Genomic DNA, 24,361 nt, shown 5'->3' with positions numbered 1-24,361 from the left:
TACTACTCTTTATAGATTTCGTTAAAACTTGTGTGGGGATTGCTTAATTTCGTTGTGGGCGCTTTGATACGGTTTAAAATTATGATGAGTGTATTTTGGTAATTATGTAAATAATGCCATGTAGTAAGGCGCCTTGAGCATGCTTTTTAACTATGGAAAGGCAGCATGCAAATGACGATATCCGGGGAGGTTTCTAGGCAGCCAGTAAGACAATCACGTAGGAATAAAGGGCAGTTCTGCCCAACAAACTTCCTTGATATTTATTTGGCTTAGTACTACAGCCTAGCAAACTGACCTTTGTGTCATAAATAGTGTAGCACACTTATAACGAATGATGAATTTTAATAATCACCATTTGGGTGTTCATACAGTATTTAGAAATAGCTCCTTGAGGACATAGTAGTATTAGTAGCCCTGCTGTTTTTGGTAGAAGCAGTGTGTTCAATTTGTGTTTGTACTGTATAATGTACAGAGAGAAGGAATAAATGGACTGTCCTCCCAATAGAAGGACATAGGAAGTAACACCCAGCTAGACCTGTATTGGAACTGATGCTTCTTCACTTTTTCATAAATGATATGGGATCAAGGGAAGTGGTATGGGGACCAAGTTTGCTTAACTCAGCACTGTAAAAAATGGGGACTGTAAAGAGCTCCAAAAGGGTAACTCCAAACTGAGTGAATGAGCAATAAAACGCCAAGTGAAGCTCAGTGTAAGTGTGAAATGACACAATGGGGCAAAAAGTCATATATCTGCTTATGGGATCTGAGCTGGTGGATACTGACCAGGAAAAAGACCTTAGGATTGTGTTGCATAGCTGATCAAAACTTTTAAGTCACTCTATGGTAGGTGTGAAAAATGCACATTCCATGTTAGGCATCATTAGGAAATGAATTTAAAATAAGGCTGGCAATATTATATTGCCTTTATACAAATCCATGGGGTGAACACACTTGGGAGTATTATGTATAATTCAGTTGCTGCATCTCAAAAATTACATTGTAGAGTCAGAAAGTTCACAAAATGGTAACCAAAACTAGCAGGGGTTCATAAAGCTAGAAACCAGGGTCACCGGGTGAAACTGAATAAGGAAGGAAGTTATCCTTCCTTCACACAGTGTATTCTTCATTACAAGGTATGGTGCCGCCTATGAATTTAAATGGTTTTAAAGGGGAATTCGACAAATCCATGGAGGAAAAGGTTATTGCTGACTACAAGTCATAATGGATATATGTTGGCTGCAGTATCAGAGACAGTATATCTCTGAATACTAGTTGCTGGGGAATAGCAGCAGCAGAGGGTTATTGCTTTTGGGCACTGCTGATGGGCTTCCCATCGGCTGAAGGTGGGTGGGAATTGGACAATACCAGTAGGACAGATCCCTAATTCACCCAACCCCTGCAGGCCAACTTTGATAGATGGGCTGGCTAACCAACTGTCAGTCACCAGCTGTGATAATAACATCAGATTATTGACACTCATCAAAGTTTTAGAGTGGCAGCTAGAGCAACCTCCTCCTGAAGATGCACATTCAGCAACTATCAGCTGACTGGTGCTGGGAGCTTGCCTTGTCTCTGCTGATCAGCTGATAGGCAGTTACAGAGAGTTCCTTTGAAGTGCTTCTGGAGGAAGCATTTTGAGTGTAAATAGCTTCCTATGCAGTAGAAAAACTGCTCCGTTTAAATGGAGCATCCCCCATGCAGACAAAAACATGCTGCTTGGTGGAAGTACTTTGAATCCAAAGCACTTCCTCCAGCCCTATTAACATAAATAGTTTGTCTTCAAATTTTGACTGCTTTATTAACTACTCTTAGTGTAGAATGAACAGAAATAGACTGTCCTAAAATAATATTTAGTATTGCAATAAAAACAAGTGGTGTTGAGGAAAAAATACACACTCACAAATGATGGGACAGCTTGGCTCATTTATGATGTTTAATTTTATATGTACAAAATTAGAAAAAAATACAGCATACCGGTATAATAAATTGTATCTGCTAACATGTTGCTGGTTGGGCACACTTGGTACAATTAGAGTTCCTTTATCATTTCTAAATAACATGATTTCTTCTTTTCTGTTCTGTTGATGTCATGCTACCCTATAGGATTCTAAAATTGCTGGATAAAATATAAATTAGACATCTGAAAATTAAATATATTTCCCATTAATAAATAATTTGCTCATTAACTGTTAATAGAACAATGTTGGCAAATGCTTAAGTATTTATCACAAGCAACATAGAGTATTGTGACACTTTAAAGACTAAATTTTTAGACTGCAATTCAGTGCACTTAACTCGTTGGGGGTTACTTTTTAGTGGAGATGCATATGATTGTCCTGTTATTGCAGAATAAGCTTTCTGAGTCCAAAGCCCATTTTGTCAGATGCATGGCATGGTAAGAGGTCTAGGTAGACAGAGAAAGCTGTAGATCTGTCACAGTAGTTTGTAAGTAATTCAAATGAATTCAATAAAATAAGAAAAGTTTACACATCCTAAGGACCTAAAGCTGCCACAGAACCATCAGAATTGGCTCATTGCCTTGTGCTGGGAAGTGACAAGGCACCGCAGCGTGATAGAGCTTTCCTCTTTGCTTTGCAGAAAACACTGTTGCAGCAAAACTGTTTCATATTAGCAGGTATTCACATCTTTTCAGGGTGCTGGTCCAAGAAGATAAGCAATCAGGGCTTACCCAACTAGGGAATTAATAAATACGTAACAGCTAAAATGTGACTTTTCCCATTAGTGCACTAGGCCACCAACCCCTCTCCAGCAGCGGTAGCTAAGTATTTCACAGATAATCCACCTCTCCCCATAAAATAATTTCAAGCAAAGATAATCTTCTGAAACCAAACAGTAAGGCTAAGAAAATCATTAGTGTGTCTAAGCACAATTACTATTGTAAGGACTATGCTGCAGTTGGTGCATATTATTTTATGTATTTACTAGTTAGCCCCTTGTCAGCTTGTACAATGAAAGAATAAGTAAAAGCTGCAATCCTATATTCACTTACTTGAGAGCAAGTCCCAGTGAACCCATTGCAATTACTTCGGAGTAGACAGAAGGCTCAGAAAAAACTCCACTGAATATAACAAAGATTAATTTTATGTAAACATAAGCTTAGCCTGCAAATATATCAAAATTACTAGCTATTGTTGTATAAAAAGTTTGATCCCTCTCCAGTATCCCAAAGGCACCACAATTGAAAGTAGGTTCATGATTGATAATAAGACTACTTTGTGTATGATCAATTATTTTATGGCTATTAGTCATAACAGCTGACATCAGCTTCCGTATTTAGAGGCACCATATTTCTGAATACGATATTAAGGCAAGAAACTGAAAATGTTTAATTGCACTTTGCCACACATGGCAGCTTCTAAAGGGCATGTAGCTGGCCACTAAGAAGACCAGTGGGGTAGATGAGCCTTTGATCTGAACTTAGGCTGTTCTTATGTTTGTTTTAATCGTAAATCCAGCAGGCAATTCAATTAACATATAAGAAGCTGCAAAGTGCCTTCTAGTGGAAATATTCCCCTTCCTGTAAAATGAACGGGGAACCTGTGTCATTCATACATTACTGGACTAAATCTCCCATCATCCCTGGCCAGTGGCTGTGCTTGCTGGGGCAAATAGAAGCTGGAGTCCAGCAACATCTAGAGGACCCTAGAGGACACATTCACCACCCTTGTTGTAAAATTTCCATTTTACTTGTTCTCTTCCTTGCCTTAAGAAAGAATGCAGTAGATAAGGCATGTATTCTCCAGAAATATTATTCAGATATCAAAACATTTGACATTGGTCTAAAAGCAATTTCACATTTATCTAAGGCAAGTCTGCATGTGTAGTTGTTTGTTTCACTAACTTCTGTATTCTGAGCCAACCTCAACCCCCATTTAAATCTTCTGGAAATCACCATGAAGCTATCATTGTCGTCACCATCATCATCTTTTGGTTAATAATCAAATAACTGTGCTTCTCCCACAACATACTACTTAAACAGAGTAATACTCTGAAGATAACTTTCAGATTCCATTACGAAGTTAGTCCATTCTTGGGAAAGGGTTTCAATGGAGACAGCTTCACCACCATGTTCTTTTGGGAGAATGCTGGCTGGAAAGTGTTGTTGGAGAGTATGGACATAGTTACTCCCATGCATGTGGATCTGCAATAAGAGGAATTGTTTATAATTTTACATAATACTATTCAATAAGACAAAATTCACTCTCAGAGTATTGTACAGTTTAAGTACTATTAAGGCAAGTGGCTTAGTTAATAGGGAAACTGATGTGTACAGTCATTCATAATGACACCACTGACTGCCTGTTTCCTACTAGGCCCAATTCAAGGTGTTGTAGGTGCTGCACTCTACCTATAAGCAATGCTATTTTTCTAGAAAAAGAGGTGCTGGAGCTCACCATGAACTTCTCCCTTGTTCTCTTAGAATGGCAATGGCACCCACCTAAGAGGTGCTGGAACTGAGCTCTGGTGAGCTCTGGCTGAAACAAAAGACCTGCCTATATGACTTATGATTGCATATTACTTTTATCTGATGTTTTCAAGCTTTATTATTTGCTTCGTGATACAGATATTTTTATTGAATTATTTTGCAAACCATCCTAGGATCTGAACAGATGAAGTGCAAGTCTGTGAGCACTTACCCTGTTTCTCATATTTTAAGACATACCCATAAAATAAGCCATAGCAGGATTTTTAAGCATTCAAGGAATATAAGCCATACCCCAAAAATAAGACATAGTGATAGGCACAGCAGCAATGCTGGCCGCGGCAGGAGGAGGAGGGAAAAAATAAGACATCCCTTGAAAATAAGCCATAGTGTGTTTTTTTGAGGAAAAAATAAATATAAGACGTGTCTTATAATATGAGAAACACGGTAGAAGATGATGCTGTGATTACAAAGACCCAGCATAAGTTTCTCAAAAACAAGTCATGCCAAATTAATCTCTTTTTTTTTTTGGATAGAGTTACAAGCTTGGTGGATCATGGAAATGGAAATTTCAGGAAGGGTTTTGACAAAGTCCCCCATTATATTCTTGCAGAGAAGCTAGTAAAATGTGGCCTGGATGAGGTAACTGTTAGGTGGATTTGTAGCTGCTAAAAACTAAAGAGTGATCACTAACAGTTCCTTGTCATTCTGGTGAAAAGTGATAAGTGGGGTGCTGCAGGGTTCTGTCCTGGGCCATTGTTGTTCAATGTCTTTGTAAGTGAATTGGATGAAGGTATTGGGGTGATGCTCATCAAATTTGCAGATGACACCAACAGGCAGGTATAGCCAATGCTACTGAAGACAAAATTGGAATTCAAAATGACCTGACCAGATTGGAGCACTGTGCCCAATCCAAACTAATAAATGAATTTCAATAGGGACAAATATAAAGTTCTACAATTTAAGAAGATTATTGACAAGCTGGAACATGTGCAGAGAAGGGTGACCAAGATGATCAAGGGTCTGGAAATCAAGCCTTATGCAGAATGATTGAGGAAATAGTGTATGTTTAGCCTGGCAAAGAGGACACTGAAAGGAGATATTATAAACATCTTCAAAAATCTAAAAGGGTGTCACATGGAGGATGGAGCAAGCTTGTTTTCTCCTGCTTCAGAAGCTAGGACCTGAACCAATGGATTCAAGTTACAAGAAGGGAGATTTTGACTAAACATCAGGAATAATTTTGTGACAGTAAGAGCTGTTTGACAGTGAAATAGACTCCCTTGGGAGGTGTTGGACTCTCCTTGGAGGTTTTTAAGCAGAGGTTGGATGGTCATCTGCCATATATACTTTAGTTAAGATTCCTGCATTGCAGGGTGTTGGACTAGATGACCCTCAGGGTCCCTTCCAACTCTACAATACTAGGATTCAATGTGGAGCATCTATACAAGGGCTGTTGTTCTTGTGAAGAAGAAGAAGAAGAAGAAGAAGAAGGAGAAGAAGAAGAAGAAGAAGAAGAAGAAGAAGAAGAAGAAGAAGAAGAAGAAGAAGAAGAAGAAGAAGAAGAGTAGTTTGGATTTGATATCCCGCTTTATCACTACCCGAAGGAGTCTCAAAGCGGCTAACAATCTCCTTTCCCCTCCTCCCCCACAACAAACACCCTGTGAGGTGGGTGGGGCTGAGAGACTTCAGAGAAGTGTGACTAGCCCAAGGTCACCCAGCAGCCCCGGTTCCCCAGATTACGAGTCTACCGCTCTTAACCACTACACCACACCACTTTGGAGACAGTGGGGAATACAGTGTGGCCAACATGGGAAACATGCATGAAAATAACTTGAATGGCACCATCTCGTGGCATTTGGAACTATCGTATGAACCCACATTAATGAAATATAAAGCTTACAGGACCCTATTGGAATAAAACAGGTGTAGTCTCTTTATTTAAAAAGAAAATGTGTTGGGATAATTACAGGTAGGTAGCCGTGTTGGTCTGACATAGTCGAAACAAAATAAAAAAATTCCTTCCAGCAGCACCTTAAAGACCAACTAAGTTTTTTATTTTGGTATGAGCTTTCGTGTGCATGCACACTTCTTCAGATACCATAATGTGAATTTCATAGAAAAAGAATGAACATTCACTCACCCGTGCTTTGATCTTTTCTGAGAGGAATGTCTTAATTAGAGCAAAGACTGGGTGAAAGAGCAAAGGCTCATTAATCAAGTGGATTCCACGAACTTTTAGGGGAAAGGCATCCTGCAAAGAGAGTGAAGAGAAGCATGATAGAAGACTAGGATCTTCATATTTGAATGCCTACATTCACATGAGCAAACCTGTAAAAATGTCTTGACTACATTTGATTTTAAGCAGACGTTTTCTGACCATAGCCACCCCTGGGTTTTCAAGTACTTAGGAATGCACTTATAAAACAGTCACAATATGCCTATCTCATAAGAAAGAAAATAAATGTGGGGTTGAGAATATGCAGGAGAATATGGCCCAGTTAAGACAGATATATCTTGCCTTATTAAGCTAAGATATGCCTGTGCCTTGTGCTTAAGTACTCCATTCTCATGCTGCTCTTCCCTCCTTGGCATTCCTGGGTTAATTAATAGTAGTTTCCTCATTACACCTGAACCACCACCAACACTTTCCACCCTGAGCAGCAGGGCTTAAGAGGCAGCAGTGGATCCACATCTCTGCTGAGCCCCACAGCTCCCAGTGAGAAGTTATGTTGGCTCCCTAAGAAGGACCTGACCCACACTGCCCACTTGACCAAGTGCTAATAATACTAAATATCGGTAGTGGTGGTGTTAGTATACCTCAAGCCATCTAGAACAGCAGAATTAGACTATTAAAAACACAGGAGCTATCTAATCCTCTTATTCTCCAAAAACATTGGTATGTGAAGGCCACTATCTGCTTACGGCATAACTAAAATTTAGAACCAAAACTCACTGTGATCGCAGCAGCTATTATCCTGGCAACCGTTGGGGAGATCTGAAAGGCATGTGCGAATCTCCATCCTTGAAGATCAAAGATAACCTTGACTCCATTCCGCTGTGTTTCTAGCTCTCTCACAATGAGCTCAGATGTGATAAGACTTAAACGAAACAAATCAAATGCTGTGAATGTCTTTGGGTCCCATTTTGCTAAATGACAAAAGAGAGAAGGAGAGAGAGAGGGAGGTGGATAAAGTAAGCACTTTCCCAACAAAGGCCAATGGAACTAAAATGGCTTAAACCTGGTACTTTGGCTTAAACTGGATAGTGGACTAGGCTGCAAGAATAATGGGCAAAATACACCAGTTTGCTGATTTCTCACCTGCTTTGAAATGATGTCACTTAAATAAATGCCTAACCCTTCAAGGGCTACAACAACAACAACAACAACAATTTATTATTTATACCCCGCCCATCTGAAATAAAATAATCTATTAAACATTAAAAGCCTCACTAAACAGGGCTGCCTTCAAATGTCTTCTAAAAATGGGCCATTCCGTGAAAAATGAGCCTGATAAGAAAAAAATTATTTTTAAAATATACTTATTTTACTTATAGTTTCATTAACTAAACATATTAAAGTTCAATATTCCAAAGGAAAAAAGAATTTGAAATTATTTTTTTCATGAGAAATTTGAGCTTGAAGTTTCAGTATCACTTTTCTGATTGTGTAGCTTAATTCTGTTCATTTAGGTTGGCATTATTTTTTAAAGATAAACAAAAATTGTGGTTGTCATTGTTGGTATATTATTAAAGTGAATAACTTTGTCTACACATTGGACTTGAAAAATTTTAAATAGGTAAGTTATTTCTATTTTATTTTTATTATTGAATGGGATGCTGTTTCAGTGTCCCACCCGTGACAGCAAAAGGTACAAAAGTTTATTTTGTGATAAAACTAATTTATAGGTTATGTTTGTTTTATTGTGGGAGTATGTATTAGAGTATAACACACCTATCAATAATAAAAATGCAGTTAATTAATGTAAACACCATGAAATTTTAATAATTTTTTTCTGTCCCACCCGTGACAGTTTTCAGCTTGTTTTATTAGGTTGCTAACTGTTGTAGCTTGAGTTAGTGATTTCAGCAAGTGATTTCAGCTCTCTGCAGACAGGAGACAGATTCCTCATGTAATAATTCTTTATTCTGGCAAACAAGACTGAGGGACTGAGGAGAGGGGAACTAGCTAGAAAGAGATACATTTTGGAGGGAACAATCTCAAGCAATCACAAAGCTGCCTTTTGGTGGAAACCAATAAGACTAAGGAGCCAAATGCAGCTGCTTGAATGAACCAATAGTAGCTGTTCCTTCTGGAACATAAAGGCAGTTACCGTTACTTTACCCTAATGCGAATACATACAGTAATAAAGATAATATAACCTTTGAATCAATACACAAAATGGGAAAGACTACATCTGCAGAACGTATGAGAAAGCTGCGTGAAAAACTAAAACAAGATAAAAACAAATGTGAAAGCTTCAAAGAAAAGGAGAGGGTCAGAGATAAGAAGAGGCGAGAAAAGATGAAGTTGGTAAAGAATTTGTCTGCAAAATCACTTATGGAATACAGACGGAAAGAAACTGAGTGCAAAAGAAAGTACAGACAAAAGATAAAAGAAAAAGAATCTAGGCCAATTGGCGACACTACTATTCCAGAGATTGGGTCATTTAAATGCCCACAATCTCTTGGAAAGGCTGTTACCAAAGTTAAAAGAGTGTTGCCATTAAGTCCACGGAAAAGAATAGCCGTGTTACGAAAGCTTGTGTATGAGAGTTCACCTCAAGCGTCAAAAACACTATTTGATAAAAGCCCTAAACAGAACACCAAAAGTTCTATTATTTCACAAGATAATATCGCAAAGGTCCATGGGTTTTATAATTCAGATGATATTAGCAGGCAGGCACCAGGAATTAAGGATGTCAAATCTATTAAAGATCCAACAAGTGGAAAAAGAATCAAAATCCAAAAGCGGCATATGAATATGACAGTCCAAGAGGCCTATGCCTTATTTAAGATTGATAACCCAACAGTTGAAATCAGCAAATCAAAATTTTATGAACTGAGGCCTAAAAATATTGACTTAGCTTCTCAAATGCCACACAATGTTTGCGTTTGCAAATACCACGCTAATTTCAATTTCCTAATTGAAGCCATAAGTAGGAAAGACATTTTTTTTCCTTCCACACATTCTGATCTTTTGAGCCTTACTTGTTGTGATTTGGAAAATGAAAAGTGCATGAATGGTGAATGCAAAAAGTGTGTACTTAATTTGCACACCCTAATTGATGAAGACTTAAACATGTCGTCTGAGATTTTCTGGAAGCAATGGAAAGATGACTGTTCTAGCCGGCCTAAGGTTTTTGAAGCAAAAGGAACCATAGAAGAAGCTGTCAATGAGCTACAAAATCAATTTAGTAAATTTAAGAAGCACTTCTTTGTAAAGCGATTACAAGCTAAAGCTTTCAAAAATATGAAGGACACAGTAGCTGATGATGAGGTGATTCTTCAAGTGGATTTTGCTGAAAACTATTTGGCAACATCGCAAGATGAAATCCAAAGTGCACACTGGACCCACAACCAAATCACAGTATTTACTGGTTGCGCTTGGACTCAAGGCAAAGTACGTTCTTTTGCCGTGGTTTTGGATCACTTAACCCACGACAAATACTCAGTATATGCATGCCTAAAAGCCATAATTGAAGAACTTAAGAAAGAATTTAACAGACTGACAAAGGTCAAAATCTTTTCTGATGGGTGTGCTGGTCAGTTCAAAAATAAGTACACACTGTCCAATCTGTGTTTTATGCCTGAAGACTTTGGTGTTGATGGGGAATGGGTTTTTTTTGCTACATCCCACGGCAAGGGTGCCGTGGATGGGATTGGTGGATTAACTAAGCAAGCAGTTTGGAATGCAGTGAAACAAAGGAGAGTAGTAATCAATTCAGCATCAGATTTTGTTAAATGTGCTGAAAAAGCAGTACCGAGAGTGAAGTTTGTCCTTTTAACACCTACTGATATCAGTGCAAATATGGCGATGCTAGATGAGCGCTGGACTTTGGTGAGGAAGATTCCAAACGTGCAGTCCAACCATTTTTTTAAAGCTAAAGACAAAAGAAGTTTAGTTTATGGACCTTCTTTTCAAAAGTCCACCCACGTAGTCTTCACAGAACTGTTCAAGTTAAAAGTTTCTGATGTTTACAGAGATTCTGATAGTGACACAGAAAAACAAGATGGTGTAGCAAGTTGTACAAATGAAACAGATGTGCCGGTGGTTGGAGTGAAGCCGTTCGTTGATGGAGTGACTATTGGGACATATGTTTTAGTTGAATTTGAAGCAACTACAAAAAGACAAAGAACCAGGCCTACTAAATATAGATATGCTGCAATATGCCAAAGTAATGTTGAAGATGATGGAGAAGTCAAGGTGATGTGTATGCGAGCAGTTAACAATTCTGGAAAGCTGTTTCAAGTTGATGAAAAAGACATATCATATGTGCAGTTTGAACATATTCTTAGTATCTTACCCCAACCTAATGTTAAACGAGTCAGAAGGAACATTTTTTATGAATTTACTGAAAATGTAGATGTGTTTGAAAGTGGTTAATTGGCCCAGAGATGGACTAGAAGAAAATATTTTTTAAATAGATTTTAATTTTAGTAAATACAACATTATACTTTGTAGGCTATAGTAGATAGTAAGTATAGTAATAGCAAAAGGTTTTTTTGTAATTATTCCATTTTTAACAACCTTAATTGTATGTTAAATCAAGTGTATGCCAGACGCGTCCCACCCGTGACATTTCATTGTCCCACCCGTGACAGCATTTTTTCCTTAATTTTGTATCATTAAATTTCTTAACCTAAATTTCTGATTGCATAGTTGTAACCAATAAACATTGATTTAAACAGATATGCTGAGTTTATAATTGATTCACCTCCCAACTCACAGAGTTTTTCCATAAATCAAACTTATCTCAAGCTCCGTGTCCTTTTTTTGTCCCACCCGTGACAATACTTTAACATTTAATAAAATTGTCAAAAATATCCATAAAAATAATAAAAAATTAGTAAAATGTTCAGTATCTTATTAAGAACATAGTTCAAATTTTGGTTGTTAATTTTTATGTATATTTACATTCTTACACATGTGTGAATACCAAAAAACATGGTCCAAGTGTCCCACCCGTGACAATGGAATGGCCCAAATCTGGTAGCTGTTTTTTTCTTTGACATCTGATGGGAGGGCGTTCCACCATAGCTGTCAACTTTTGGATTTGAAAATAAGGGATCAGCAGCCTCACCTGTCCCGGGGACAGTCTACGGTATATCTAACAATCCAGGACAGCAGTGGGAAACGGCGCTGGAATAAGGGAATTTCCAGCAAAAAAAGGGAAAGTTGACAGCTGTGGCTTGAAATCAGGGAGTTTCCTGCAAAAAATGGAGGGTTGGCAGCTATGCGTTCCACAGGGCGGGCGCCACCACCGAGAAGGCCCTCTGCCTGGTTCCCTGCAACTTGGCTTCTCGCAACGAGGGAACCGGCAGAAGGCCCTTGGTACTGGACCTCAGTGTCCGGGCAGAATGAAGGAGGTGGAGACGCTCCTTCAGGTATACTGGACCGAGGCCATTTAGGGCTTTAAAGGTCAGCACCCTTTGAACTGTGCTCAGAAACGTACTGGGAGCCAATGTAGATCTTTCAAGACCAGTGTTATGTGGTCTCGGCGGCCACTCCCAGTCACCAGTCTAGCTGTCGCATTCTGGATTAGTTGTAGTTTCCGGGTCACCTTCAAAGGTAGCCCCACGTAGAGCGCATTGCAGTAGTCCAAGCGGGAGATAACCAGAGCATGCACCACTCTGACGAGACAGTCTGCAGGCAGGTAAGGTCTCAGCCTGCGTACCAGATGGAGCTGATAGACAGCTGCCCTGGACACAGAACTGACCTGCGCCTCCATGGACAGCTGTGAGTCCAGAATGACTCCCAGGCTGTGCACCTGATCCTTCAGGGGCACAGTTACCCCATTCAGGACCCGGGAGTCCTCCACACCTGCCTGCCTCCTGCCCCCCACAAACAGTACTTCTGTCTTGTCAGGATTCAACCTCAATCTGTTAGCCACCATCCATCCTCCAACCGCCTCCAGGCACTCACACAGGACCTTCACCGCCTTCACTGGCTCTGATTTGAAAGAGAGGTAGAGCTGGGTATCAAAAATGCTAAGCCATTTTAACCTTCACCCCCTTTTCCCTTCTTCCTTTTTCTCAATTCCCCCTTGCACATAGACCACCCCCACTTCCATGTCTCCTCCTGTGTCCTAATTCACAGCCCACTTTGTCCATACAACCCATTATTTTTACCTTCATCTCCTTTATTCCTACCTCCTCCTTCCTACAACTCTCCCTTGCACACAGATACCCCTCCATTTACGGACTTTCTCCTGCCTTCAATTCCAGAGGCCCCTTTGCACTCACATACCCTGATGTTATATGTTACTATACCTTAAAGATGAATAGACTCTTAAGAGCAAGTCTGTCAGTTAGCTCCTTCAGTTAGAGAAGGTTTGGCTGAGTTGATGGATGTTGTTCCTGTATGGGTGTTTGATTGTTAATAAAATATTTGTTCTAAATTTCTACATTGAATCTGGAATGTCATGTTGAAGTCAACACTTAGCACCATCGTTCTGCCCGGACACTGAGGTCCAGTACCGAGGGCTTTCTGACGGTTCCCTCGTTGCGAGAAGCCAAGTTGCAGGGAACCAGGCAGAGGGCCTTCTCGGTGGTGGCGCCTGCCCTGTGGAACGCCCTCCCATCAGATGTCAAAGAGAGAAACAGCTACCAGATTTTTAGAAGACATCTGAAGGCAGCCCTGTTTAGGGAGGCTTTTAATGTTTAATTGTTTTATTTCATTTTTCTGTTGTAAGCCGCCCAGAGTGGCTGGGGAAACCCAGCCAGATGGGTGGGGTATAAATAAAATATTATTATTATTATTATTATTATTATTATTATTATTATTATTACTTCTGTAAACAACTAAATAAATTTGAGTCCTTGGAGAGTTGAGAAAATCAAATGAAAAGATTCCAAGAGCTCTGGCCAGGTAGTAGATTAATTTTTAAAAAGTTTTAAGTTGATAATAATAAGACAAATTCCAGTAGCAATCCAGTTTTTAGAAATCCAGGACAAGGCCCTGTTTAGGTTTATTCTTCATCAGCTCTAGTTTCACAGTTTCAAGGTCAAACCTAAGGTTAGAAAAACATGAATGGTACGCTTTGACCTTGAAACTATGAAACTAGAGCAGATGAAGAATAAACCGAAACAGGGCCTTTTCCTGGATTTCTGAAAACTGGATTGCTACTGGAATTTGTCCTATTATTCTCAACTTAAAACTTTCTAAAAATTAATCTACTTATGTAAACAACAACAACAACCCTCCCTTTCCCATCTATTCAGACCCCTCCCACCACTTTCCATCCTCGGAGTTTTCCTAGCTTCCTGCCATGGCCATTGCTGTTGGGAAACCTGCCTTCTCTTCTGCCTTCTCCACCCTAACTTCATGCAAATCCAAGATTCTGATGAAGTACTACAAATCCACCAGTGGGGGCTGTGAGACGAGACAACAGCCTTACAATACAAGAAGTCGGAGGCAGAGCATGCCACTTGACAGTGCTGCAAAAAGAAAAGCTACTTGCCAATTCTGTAAATGAGAACTTTGCTACCAGCTGGGTCCCTCTCCTTCAGAACTCCAAGGTAACCAGCTTTCATCAGACCAAGGACAGAGAAAGGCCGTACATCTCCAACTATTTCTGGGAATTCAGCTCTCCACTTGTGATAGTTTTTCAATAGCTGGGAAAGAAATAGCAGAAAGAGGGGGGGGGAGAGACAGTACCGCAAAGCAGTCAGTTGTAGAGTATTCTGTTACATGATTCTTATGTTTTAAAATATTACTGCCCTTCCCGCTAAGTACTGCATACTGTACTTTTATCTCAGTTAATTTCACAAACTGTGTATTTTAACATTCAGACTGGTTTCCTTTTGTTGCAATTAATCTCCTGTAACACTAGACTTGACCATAGATAGCTCAGTCGATTAGAGTGTGATGCTGATAATGCCAAGGTTGCAGGTTTAATCCCTGTGGGGCAATGAGGTAGCAAGGAGTCTGGATTTTAATCCCTACTCAGAGATGAGGCTCACAGGTTGACCCTGTACCATTCAATATACAGCATCTCAAGCTAACCTGCCTCACATGGTTGCTGTGAGGGGGGTGGGGAAGCAGGCACTCGTGTTCATTGCCTTGAACTCGATGGGAGGAAGAGCAGTGCACAATTGTGACAGAAAGTATAAGCTTCCAAAACAGTACCAGTACAGTATAAGGTTTCCAACCCAGCCTTCACCATAAGGGTATATAATCATGCAATTGAAAACAAGTAAAACTTGCTTAGGTAAAGGTAAAGGGACCCCTGACCATTAGGTCCAGTCGTGACCGACTCTGGGGTTGCGCGCTCATCTCGCATTATTGGCTGAGGGAGCCGGCGTACAGCTTCCAGGTCATGTGGCCAGCATGACAAAGCCGCTTCTGGCAAACCAGAACAGCACATGGAAACACCGTTTACCTTCCCGCTGTAGCGGTCCCTATTTATCTACTTGCATTTTGACGTGCTTTCGAACTGCTAGGTTGACAGGAGCTGGGACCAAGCAACGGGAGCTCACCCCGTCACAGGGATTCGAACCGCCAACCTTCTGATCAGCAAGCCCTAGACTCTGTGGTTTAACCCACAGTGCCACCTGGGTCCCTCATAAAAAAAAACTTGCTTACAAGTATACAATTTTAATGCAAAACAAGTATACAAGGTTAAGAAGCAAAACAATTTCAAACAAAAGCAGCTCGGTGTGGGTCAAACAAAGCAGCAGAGGCGTGGGTCCCACAATTATTAACACGGTCACTCAGGCCGAATCCTGTGCTCGTTTACCTTGGAGTAAACCCCACTGGATCCTATTTACATCTGAATAAGCATGTAAAGAAATCACTGAAACCACGCATGTGGGTTGTATGCAAAGAAGACATGCATCCCATGAGTGCAAAAACTTCTGCCTGCACAACGAGACTTCCCTTTTCCCAAATCCCTGGAAGGTTGGGGGAACCCTCAGAAACAGACTGGGAGGTGTGGAAGACAAGGGAAGAAAAATCCTGTTGTGCAGGTGAAAGTCTTTGTGCTGATGGGATGATTTCATTGGATTCAAGCCTAGATTTTTTTCTACACACCACCAATAAACATTGCAGATAGCAATACAGTAAGACTGTCAAGCACTATAGATATTTTTCTGGTTGCTAGCCTGGTTCTTTTTGGAGGAAAAGAAAACAGATCCTTTCCCCACTGGTACTGTATTCAGAACAAGATAGAATTCAGGAGCACTACATAGCTATTATCCAACCAGAACATGATTTTTACATAAGTCTTGTTGAACAGGAATCTTACTTGGAAAATAATTGCTGCTTAATAGGTTACACTCAGTAGGTAAACAAGGAAATATCCAGAGTTTATTTTAAGACTTATCCTGGTAGATGAAGCAACCTTTCAATTACTTACTATTCTTCTGTCAACAATTCATTTCTTTTTCTTTCTTGTAAATGCAAAATAATAATACAAGTTTTCTCCTTCATTTTTTGGTCCCATTATCAAATATGTACGAATTGGCTCACTTTCATTAAGAACAAAGCTTCCAAGGAATGATTTGCTGATATCTGAATGCACTTGCCCCATGATCAACATGAAGTAAGTCCCTTTCGGCAATTATTCTGTAATATGGAGCAGTTTTTGATACCTTCAGAACTACGTTAAGTAGCTAAACGTGCTGAATAAAGAAGCTACAGTCAGGGCAGTCTCGAGCAGGTCGGGCGCCCTGGCGCTGAGGCGCGGAGATCGCTCCGGCGCCTCCCGCCCTCGCAGCGCGCAGCACGGCTTCCGCGTGGCTTCGTCATGCAGCACCCCACACCAGCGGGACTCTACCTAGAGCCGGCCCTGGCTACAGTAAATGTACAACTGTGAAGAAGTGCCTGGAAAGAATGAAGAAATGAGCCAAGCTTCTCTTTTAACAGAGAAATCCAACATCTTCTTTCTACACTCTCACCTAATGAATACATTTAGGCAGATGGTCTTATCTTGCATTCATATCAGTGTATGTACAACCTATAATTTCATTCGAGTTTTGCTTTCATTGTTCTGAAACAGTATCTGCATGTTTCCTGTACATGCATACTTCTTACACTGGGACTGAGGACTTTGCTTATGGATTTTCACAATTGTACCAAACACCCGCAAACAAATCTAATTCACTTCACTCAGACCATCTGTAGAGTGATCTCATGATTCTTAGCCATCAACACAGTTATTATAAGGCATTTTCATTTACCAATTAAAGCAGGAATCACAAATTCCCAGGGCTCAAAAGATAAATTAATGTATAGCTTTAAAGGTTTCTGTGCTTCTCATATGAGAAATTATTTATCCACATTAATCAACCTTAGGCTTTCAACCAGAGAATTTTGGGTTGAAAAAGTCTAGCCTCAAAGTTTGTTCCCAAATGTTCCCAAATTCTTATGAACTTTGAATGGATATTTCTCAATGCTTAATTCTTAGCCTTTCTCCCATTTTCAACAGGATGCTTGTTTTTCTAATAACACTTTAGTGTTGCAACATAATCCTCTTTATTTTGAATAAACACTTACGGCAAAGGAAACAGATTTGTTAAGTTTAATGCAGAAGCATAAACAAGCACCATGATTCCTTATCTCTGGATTGTGCCAAGCTCCTAAACCAGGAATACTGTATCACACTGAACTAAGATTGTGTATATATTGCAGGGGTACCATGGCCAAACTGGCCCTCCAGCTGTTTTGGGACTACAACTCCCATCATCCCTAGCTAACAGGACCAGGGGTCAGGGATTATGGGAATTGTAGTCTCAAAACACCTGGAGGGCCAAGTTTGGCCATCACTGACCTAAGCCATATCTTCCCAAGTGCTTCCACTGATGTGAAGTACCTTGAGTTGAAGCAGCATGGGAAGGAAACTGATCAGCCAGATCAGGAGGAACCCTTGTGGACCATTAATGGCAAGGGGAAGGCATAAAAGGAAGGGTCAAAAGGTAGGAAATGTGCACAACAGGGGATGGAGTTGGTGGGTGGGTGTAGTCCAACAGGAGTCAGAGCCAAAAGAAGAAAAGGCTGACAATTGGTATTGGCAGCAGAGTTGTACCGAGGCTGAAGTTAGCCAAACCCACACAAGCAGCTGTTGTGGGAAGCCCAGACCCTACCTGGGAGTATGTACTTGGAGCAGAGATCTAGAAACAGATTGCCCTGAGAGATTAAGAGAGTAGAGATGATCTTGTGTCTATTTCACCAGGCATATTCATGGAGAACTTATTCATTCATTTATACAAATGTTTTGCGCAAAACTGCTTTTGTACAAAACTGCTGCATTAAAAATAAATTTGGCCTATTTACAATTACCCTATTTGCCATGGTTACTGTCATCTATCTATAGGGCCAATTGGTATTTCAAGATTCCTTACTAGCCAGAGTTCTGAAGGAAATCCTTTCTTGAAGGCAGTATTTCTTCTTTTCCACCTTTGACACCGAGGGTTGTCTCTGAGTAATGTCACTCACTTGAAGTTGTTTTCTAATGCTGTTAATATCTATCTATCTATCTATCTATCTATCTATCTATCTATCTATCTATCATCTATCTATCTATCTATCTATGCAAAGTATGGGTACTATGAATGTTGCCTTCCTCAATTACAAAGCCGTTTCTATCTTTGCCATTTCTCAAATACTCAGAGGAAAGCTCCTAGATGCAATAGTGATAATAGATTTTCTGTCACAGCCACAGCAGTAAAGGATGCTGGCACACTTGCATGCATTATTGATCCAGTGAGGAGTTAGGCTGGAGACCAAATGTATCACTTTGCTAGGATCCCCATAACAGTATGAATAAATGTTGCCATTTGTAGCAAAGTATTAGTTGTATCACTTGTTCTATTCTGACTGTGAATCAATAACTGCACAAAAGGAGTGCAGGAGTGGTGTTTGCAAGGCAAGCAACTAACTAACATCAACTGACTCAGGAGTAAGTATACTGTAATTTATTACCTTGATATAACTCAAGTGGTGCAACCGTGTGGTTTTTCCTCCTCTATCATATAACGAAAGCACACACCCCAAGTGAGTAGATAATCTTGCATGATGGAGACTCCCAAGGCTTTAAAACAACAACACTGTTGGGAGGAAGCCAACAGTTCTATGCTCCCCATCAGACCAGCTTCATATAACTCAAAAGTTGTGCTTGCTCGCAATATTTTAGGTTACCAGAGATCCTTAAGTTGCCAAGGATCTGAGACTAGTGCACAGGAGATGTTCTTTCTGATGGGCCACTGGAAGTAAAGGAGGTCAGTAGATGGCCTTCCAGCTGCTTCTCTAGCCCACAATGCATCAACAAACACCCTCATCCTGGAGCTCTTCCATCAAAGACTTATGGGAGGTAAGTTGACAGCAAGTTTCTTCCTACAAGCACCAGAAAGGGTCTGGATGATGATGAAGAAGAAAGGAGGGGTGGTGGGATGAGAGAGAGGTCACATGGGTTTGAGGGGCAGAACAGAGGGGGAAAGTGATGAGAGTACTCATTTCCCTTCTGTACTCCTCTTGTGAGTATATGAATGCATACATGTGAGGAGAAATGGATTTGTGTGTGTGTGCATGTGAAAGGGAGTGTAAAGGTGGGGTTCCATACCTGTTAAATGATGGTGTTATATATGCATGCTAACATGTGGGGGAAATGTTTGCATGTGTGCTATGAGGTTTTCTGCAATCAAGCATTATATAAATTTTATGAAATAAAACAAATCAACACACGGGCATCTGTGAATCAGCAAGAGCCCTCTTCCTTCCTGTGCCCCAATTCCCTGTACATTTTTCCTAGGATGAGAGAGAATCAGATAGCCTTGCATTATTGATTCATGAATGGCACTGCAAACAGACATCAAATAAACTCTTTGTGCTTTTATATTATTGGAAATGCATTTATATTATCACCAGAAGCTTAAAAGACAATACTGTATGGGTTTTCTGCTGAGCCATTCGGATCCTATATCCTTCTACAGTACTGAGGATATATTCACCTAGCCACTTCATGGTCTGAAGATCACTGTTTCCTTTCTTTTTGCTTTCCTCTGTGCCTTACCCACTGGCAGCATGACTTACAAATTTTAAAAAGATACGCAAACATCTTTATTCCTTCTTCAGTTGTGCATTAGCATACATGGCATTAACATGAGTCCATGTTTTATTCATGACAAAGGGAGGTGCTTAATCTCCTGAATAATCCCTGAAAATTTGTCTTTCCTTACAGCAGAGAAAGGGATGTAATTCAGTGGTAGAGTATCAGTGCTGCACATCCCAAAGTCCAAGGTCCAATCCTCAGCTTATCCAGGTACATCTGGCATAGACCCCAATCTGAAATCCTGAAGAACTGCTGATAATAAGTGAAAACAATACTGAGCTAGTCACTGTAGTAGATAATGGTCTGACTCAATAGAAGACAGCTTTCTATGTTACTATTCTCTGCACCAAGAACCTGCAACTGCACAAACCTGTGTGTGTGTGTGTGTGTGTGTGTGTGTGTGTGTGTGTGTAACTAGTTTTCCAACATACCCCCAATAATAGCCAAATTATAACAATAACAATTAATCCCCAAAATGGCAGTCAACTTCCAATTAATACATTTTAGTTAAAGTGGCTCCCCGCATGGTGGTTTGGGTGCATTTCTGATCTTAAATCACTGCATTCCATAATCTTAATGTCAGTTACTTTTCAGTTATAATAATAATCCCTTAGTCAACAGCCACATAATTAATGATTTCTATTCATGATGTTACAATATATAAATTTATAAAGCTTCAAGTGAGGAACTCAGACTATTATCTTTATTCTGTCCTGTGTGTGAAAACTGTTACGTCCATGGAGATTCCTTCTGTCCATATACTGTATGGTGTTGTCTCTTTCACTTCTCAGCTGTTGTTTAACACCAAACATTAAAAACTTCCCTAAACAGGGCTGCCTTCAGATGTCTTCTAAAAGTCAGATAGCTGTTTATTTCCTTGACATCTGAAGAGAGGGTGTTCCACAGGGAGGGTGCCACTACCGAGAAGGCCCTCTGCCTGGTTCCCTGTAACTTCACTTCTTGGGGTGAGGGAACCAGCAGAAGATCCTCGGAGGAGGACCTCAGTGTCCGGGCTGAGCAATGGGAATGAAGATGCTCCTTCAGGTATACTGGAGCTTCAACTGCTCTGTCACTTCCCTCTCTTTTCTTTGCAATATGATGTGACATTGGGCTGCCCCATCACCAACATCTAATGATATGTTGCTGTTGGTAGGGCAATGTGCAAGAGCAATGATATTGCATCACACACACTGTGTTATAACGGCAAACAGAGAAGGGATGAAGAGTGACAGCAGCTCCATATTTGTTTAGAAGATATGTTACGTGAAGTTCTGTGATTGTAACACGGCAAATGCTTTCCCACCCCTTTCAGAAAGCAGCCACAGGGTTGTGTAGGTATGTGGGTGTGTGAGACAGAAATATGAAAACAAGATTAGGACAAGTACCCACTAGTTGTACCCACAAGTACCTGTTCTCACAGTGGCTGGCTATATCCCCATGGGAAACCCATAAGTAGGATGGGAGAACACAGTGTTCTCTCCCAGTGGCAGAGGAAGCGGGCGGGGTGTGTGGTCTGCCCCAGGTGTCATTACTGTGGGGGTGGGGGTGAGAAACTGAGTTTTTTTTTTAAAAAAAGGGTTCACAAAACTTTTTAGGAGTGGCGTGTTGGCTTAGGCGCCTGAAATGGCAGTGTGGGACTTGTGTCTGCCTACTGCCTCTCCCTCAGCCGCCCTACAGCTGAGTGGGAGGTGGCGGAGAGGCTCCAAGTGTCGGAGAGGCTCGCCCCGACCCATTGGCGGATCGCCCTACCCTTGGCTGCAGAACACATGCCTGCACCAGGCACCCAAGCAGCTAGCTATGCCACTGTTCTCTCCACTTGGGATTCCCAGCAACTGGTACTTAGGGGCATACTGCCTCCAACAGCAGAGGCAGAACATCTCAACAGCTTCTAGCCATAATGGCTACCATTATCCTCCATGCATTTATCTAATTATCTTTTAAAGGTGGTGACTATAACTACATCTTTGATCAGGAGCAGTGTGTGTGTGTATTAGCCCTTTGCAGTGCTTTTTTTTTCTGCGGGAGACGCAGGGGTACGCATACCCCTAAACATTTTGTGAATCTTCATACTTTTGTCCATTTACTGTATTTATTTCCCCCAATTTGAACTATAAAATGGTGATTTTCTTGAGTCAAAAGGAGAATACTCCTAAACATTTTTTTTAGAAAAAAAGCACTGGTCCTTTGTCCCCATATAAAATCCGTGAATTAAAGCAGATGCACCAGAGGAACTGCTAGCATATTAGTATCCTACCTACTGCTTGCTTCAGATTGCTTTTGTTTTTTTACTGCTTCTTGCCATACTGAGAAGAACAGGCATTATCACGGATGTTTTTACAAACACAAAAAGGTACAGAAAGAATACAAAAAAGGTAAGAAAAATAGGCAATTCTAAACAGTATCCTGAAATAAAAAGTCCCTTAAAAAGAAGTGCACATGGAGGGGGGGAATCACATTAACTGGAAAAATACATAAAGTTGAAAGGTTCTAGCCAATACTGTAATTAGGGTCCAAAGACAGATGCAATAATCTATGAATGAGGAAATATGTTTTACAATATCATGTCTCTGGAGTTTTATATGCAGACATAAAGGTGTGAGCTTCAGGACAAATGAACAATCCAAAAGAGACCAGTGGACTCACTGGGCTTTATAGGACAAACTTTGGTTTATGTGCTGCACACAACATGGAATTCTTTATGTGATGCTGTGCATCCAATGCCATATATTTTGTGTGTGTGTGATGTACAGAATCTTTGGGAACTATTTTTTCACTATGTGACCTTTTTTTAAGGACTTGTCTTCTTAAAACAAGTATTTTACTGCCCCTCAAGAATAGTAACCGTAAGCAGAAACTGTGCAAAGGAAAAATATACCATCAATTTATTTCATTCTAATATTTAGCAGGCGTATCTCAGCGTGGTGTGTTTCCAGGGGCAGCCCACCCATGAGGGCAGGTGAGGCAACCAACTCAGGCCACAGGGTTCACAGGGGCAGCAGATCTCAATATTAGTCTTTCTCCTCCCCCCCCCACCCTTAGTCCTGATGTAGAACTTCACTCATCCCTTCTTCCCTGGCCAGGGAAGGTTGGCCTCCGTTACCAAAATGTCCTGTGTGTTTGTAACAAGGTGCCTATGAATATTAAGTCAATGATGTTAAATAACTTTAGTGTCCATCCTTAAGCTTGTATGGTAGGAAGCCCCAGAGTTGGGGTGGGGTTGGGGGATGTGGAGCCCAAAGCTCCCATGGAAAGCTGCTTTAACTAAAGGTGCTCCTAAATATCCTGAAGTATTATTGCATGTGCATACAGGGCTGTTTCCAAGAGCTGTTCTAAGAGCTACCTGTACTTTGAATTGCAATGTGATGCTTGTTTCTGATGTGTCCTAAAGCCCTCTCCATATCCTGCCACATTTCAGCCTGGCTATGCACATTACACAGAAGTGCAACTGACCCATGTCCTCTTCTTATGCTTTGCAGTGTGCATACTGATTCTCTGCCAGCACCTCGCTTGTTGTGGTGAGATGCATGCTGTAGTCACAACTGAAGCTCAGGCATCTTAAGAAAGCGTGGTAGTGCTGCATTCTTAGGCAAGGTGGGACTGAGTCCCTGATATGTGTGTATTGAAAAGCAGCGTGAGCCAGGTAGGTTTATCCGCGCGCGCTCAGCCGGCATCCCCCGCCGCCCGGGTGGGTTAGACGCGCCTACCGTGCACGCGCCCGCGCGCTCCCTTTACCTTCCACGCCAGGTCGCCGTCGAAATCCCGAGCTCGCAAGAAGCGGACCAGGAAGGCTTCCGACAGGGACCAGGGCGAAGGCTGGACATTCTCCTCCTGGGCTCGGCGCCTCAGCGCGACCACGGCGGCCCTCACGACCGGGGAGCCGTCGGGCAGCTCGTTGAGGTTCTCTTTCAGGGCGCGCGGCTCGTCTTGACTCATGGCGCGACCTCCCCGCCGACTCCCTCGCTCGCCTCGGCCTGCCGCGGCTGCAACTGAGGGACGAGCGAGGGCTTCCCATGGCCCCGCTCCTCCGGCCCCATTACATAATAACGAGGGCGAGGTGTGCCTGGCGCGCCTGCCAAATTGGCGGCCCAGCCCGCTGCCAAGCAAACCGCCGAGTCTGCGCCGCGCCTCCCCATGGCAAGCAGTGAAGAAGCCGCCGCTTTCCTGGCAGCCTTCGCCCACTCGGCTCCGGGCCAGGCTGCCTCGACTCCTGCGCCTCCCCAGGCGCAACGGATGAGGGTCCCCCGGGCTGGCGTAACATATCGTGAAGCACTGTGGGCGGAGAAGGGACAAGGAGAACTCAAGCCCGGCTCCCCCGTGAGAACCTCGTGGGCCACCGAGCGCAACCTTGGTTCCTTGTCAACCTCCTTACCACGTACACAGCTAATATAGGACCAAACCACCGGGGCCCTGGATTGGAGGGGTGTGCGCATGGCTTCTAGCTTATATTCAAGACGGTTAAGGGAAGAGTTCAAAATGAAATACGAGTTGGTCGGGGTCACCGGGATTTCATTTCCCTTTCCTCAAGAAACAAGGCTCACGCAGTCACGGTCCCCAGCCCTGTAGCAAATGAGTGCCTCTACCCGCTAAAGCCCACTTCCATCTAGGACGTTCATTGACAGGGGGAGAGGGAGAGAGAGAGACACGCCCG

At 41.6% G+C, this 24,361-nt stretch overlaps 1 protein-coding gene across 2 annotated transcripts; it reads right to left on the bottom strand.

Annotated features, from left to right (window-relative positions):
* Positions 1-1,915: 1,915 nt before the first annotated feature.
* TTPA (alpha tocopherol transfer protein) lies at positions 1,916-24,052 on the bottom strand. Of its 2 annotated transcripts, none has more exons than XM_035126250.2 (5): positions 23,446-24,052; positions 14,128-14,281; positions 7,401-7,594; positions 6,588-6,698; positions 1,916-4,162 (listed from the first exon to the last, which is right to left on the bottom strand). In XM_035126250.2, the coding sequence occupies exons 1-5, from the start codon at positions 23,644-23,646 to the stop codon at positions 3,989-3,991; spliced, it is 834 nt and encodes a 277-aa protein (XP_034982141.1). In that variant the 5' UTR covers positions 23,647-24,052; the 3' UTR covers positions 1,916-3,988. The 2 variants fall into 2 exon arrangements, with proteins under 2 accessions (XP_034982141.1, XP_060133764.1); XM_060277781.1 differs by lacking the exon at positions 23,446-24,052 and adding an exon at positions 19,841-22,734.
* Between the last annotated feature and the right edge of the window lie 309 nt (positions 24,053-24,361).

Source organism: Zootoca vivipara, chromosome 8, assembly GCF_963506605.1.
Source record: "Zootoca vivipara chromosome 8, rZooViv1.1, whole genome shotgun sequence".
NCBI classification, from domain to species: Eukaryota; Metazoa; Chordata; class Lepidosauria; order Squamata; family Lacertidae; genus Zootoca; species Zootoca vivipara.
Note: the sequence above shows the minus strand (reverse complement) of the source record. Positions and strands in the feature narration are given on the sequence as shown.

What these genes read in the sequence shown, in the direction of transcription:
- TTPA (XM_035126250.2), bottom strand. Translation starts at nt 23,646, where the DNA reads ATGAGTCAAGACGAGCCGCGCGCCCTGAAAGAGAACCTCAACGAGCTG. An exon ending in ACGGCGACCTGGCGTGGAAG is followed by an intron (nt 14,282 to 23,445) that starts GTAAAGGGAGCG and finishes TTTCTTTCCCAG; the next exon opens with CTATTGAAAAACTATCACAA. An exon ending in AGTTCTCATTTACAGAATTG is followed by an intron (nt 7,595 to 14,127) that starts GCAAGTAGCTTT and finishes TTTGTCATTTAG; the next exon opens with CAAAATGGGACCCAAAGACA.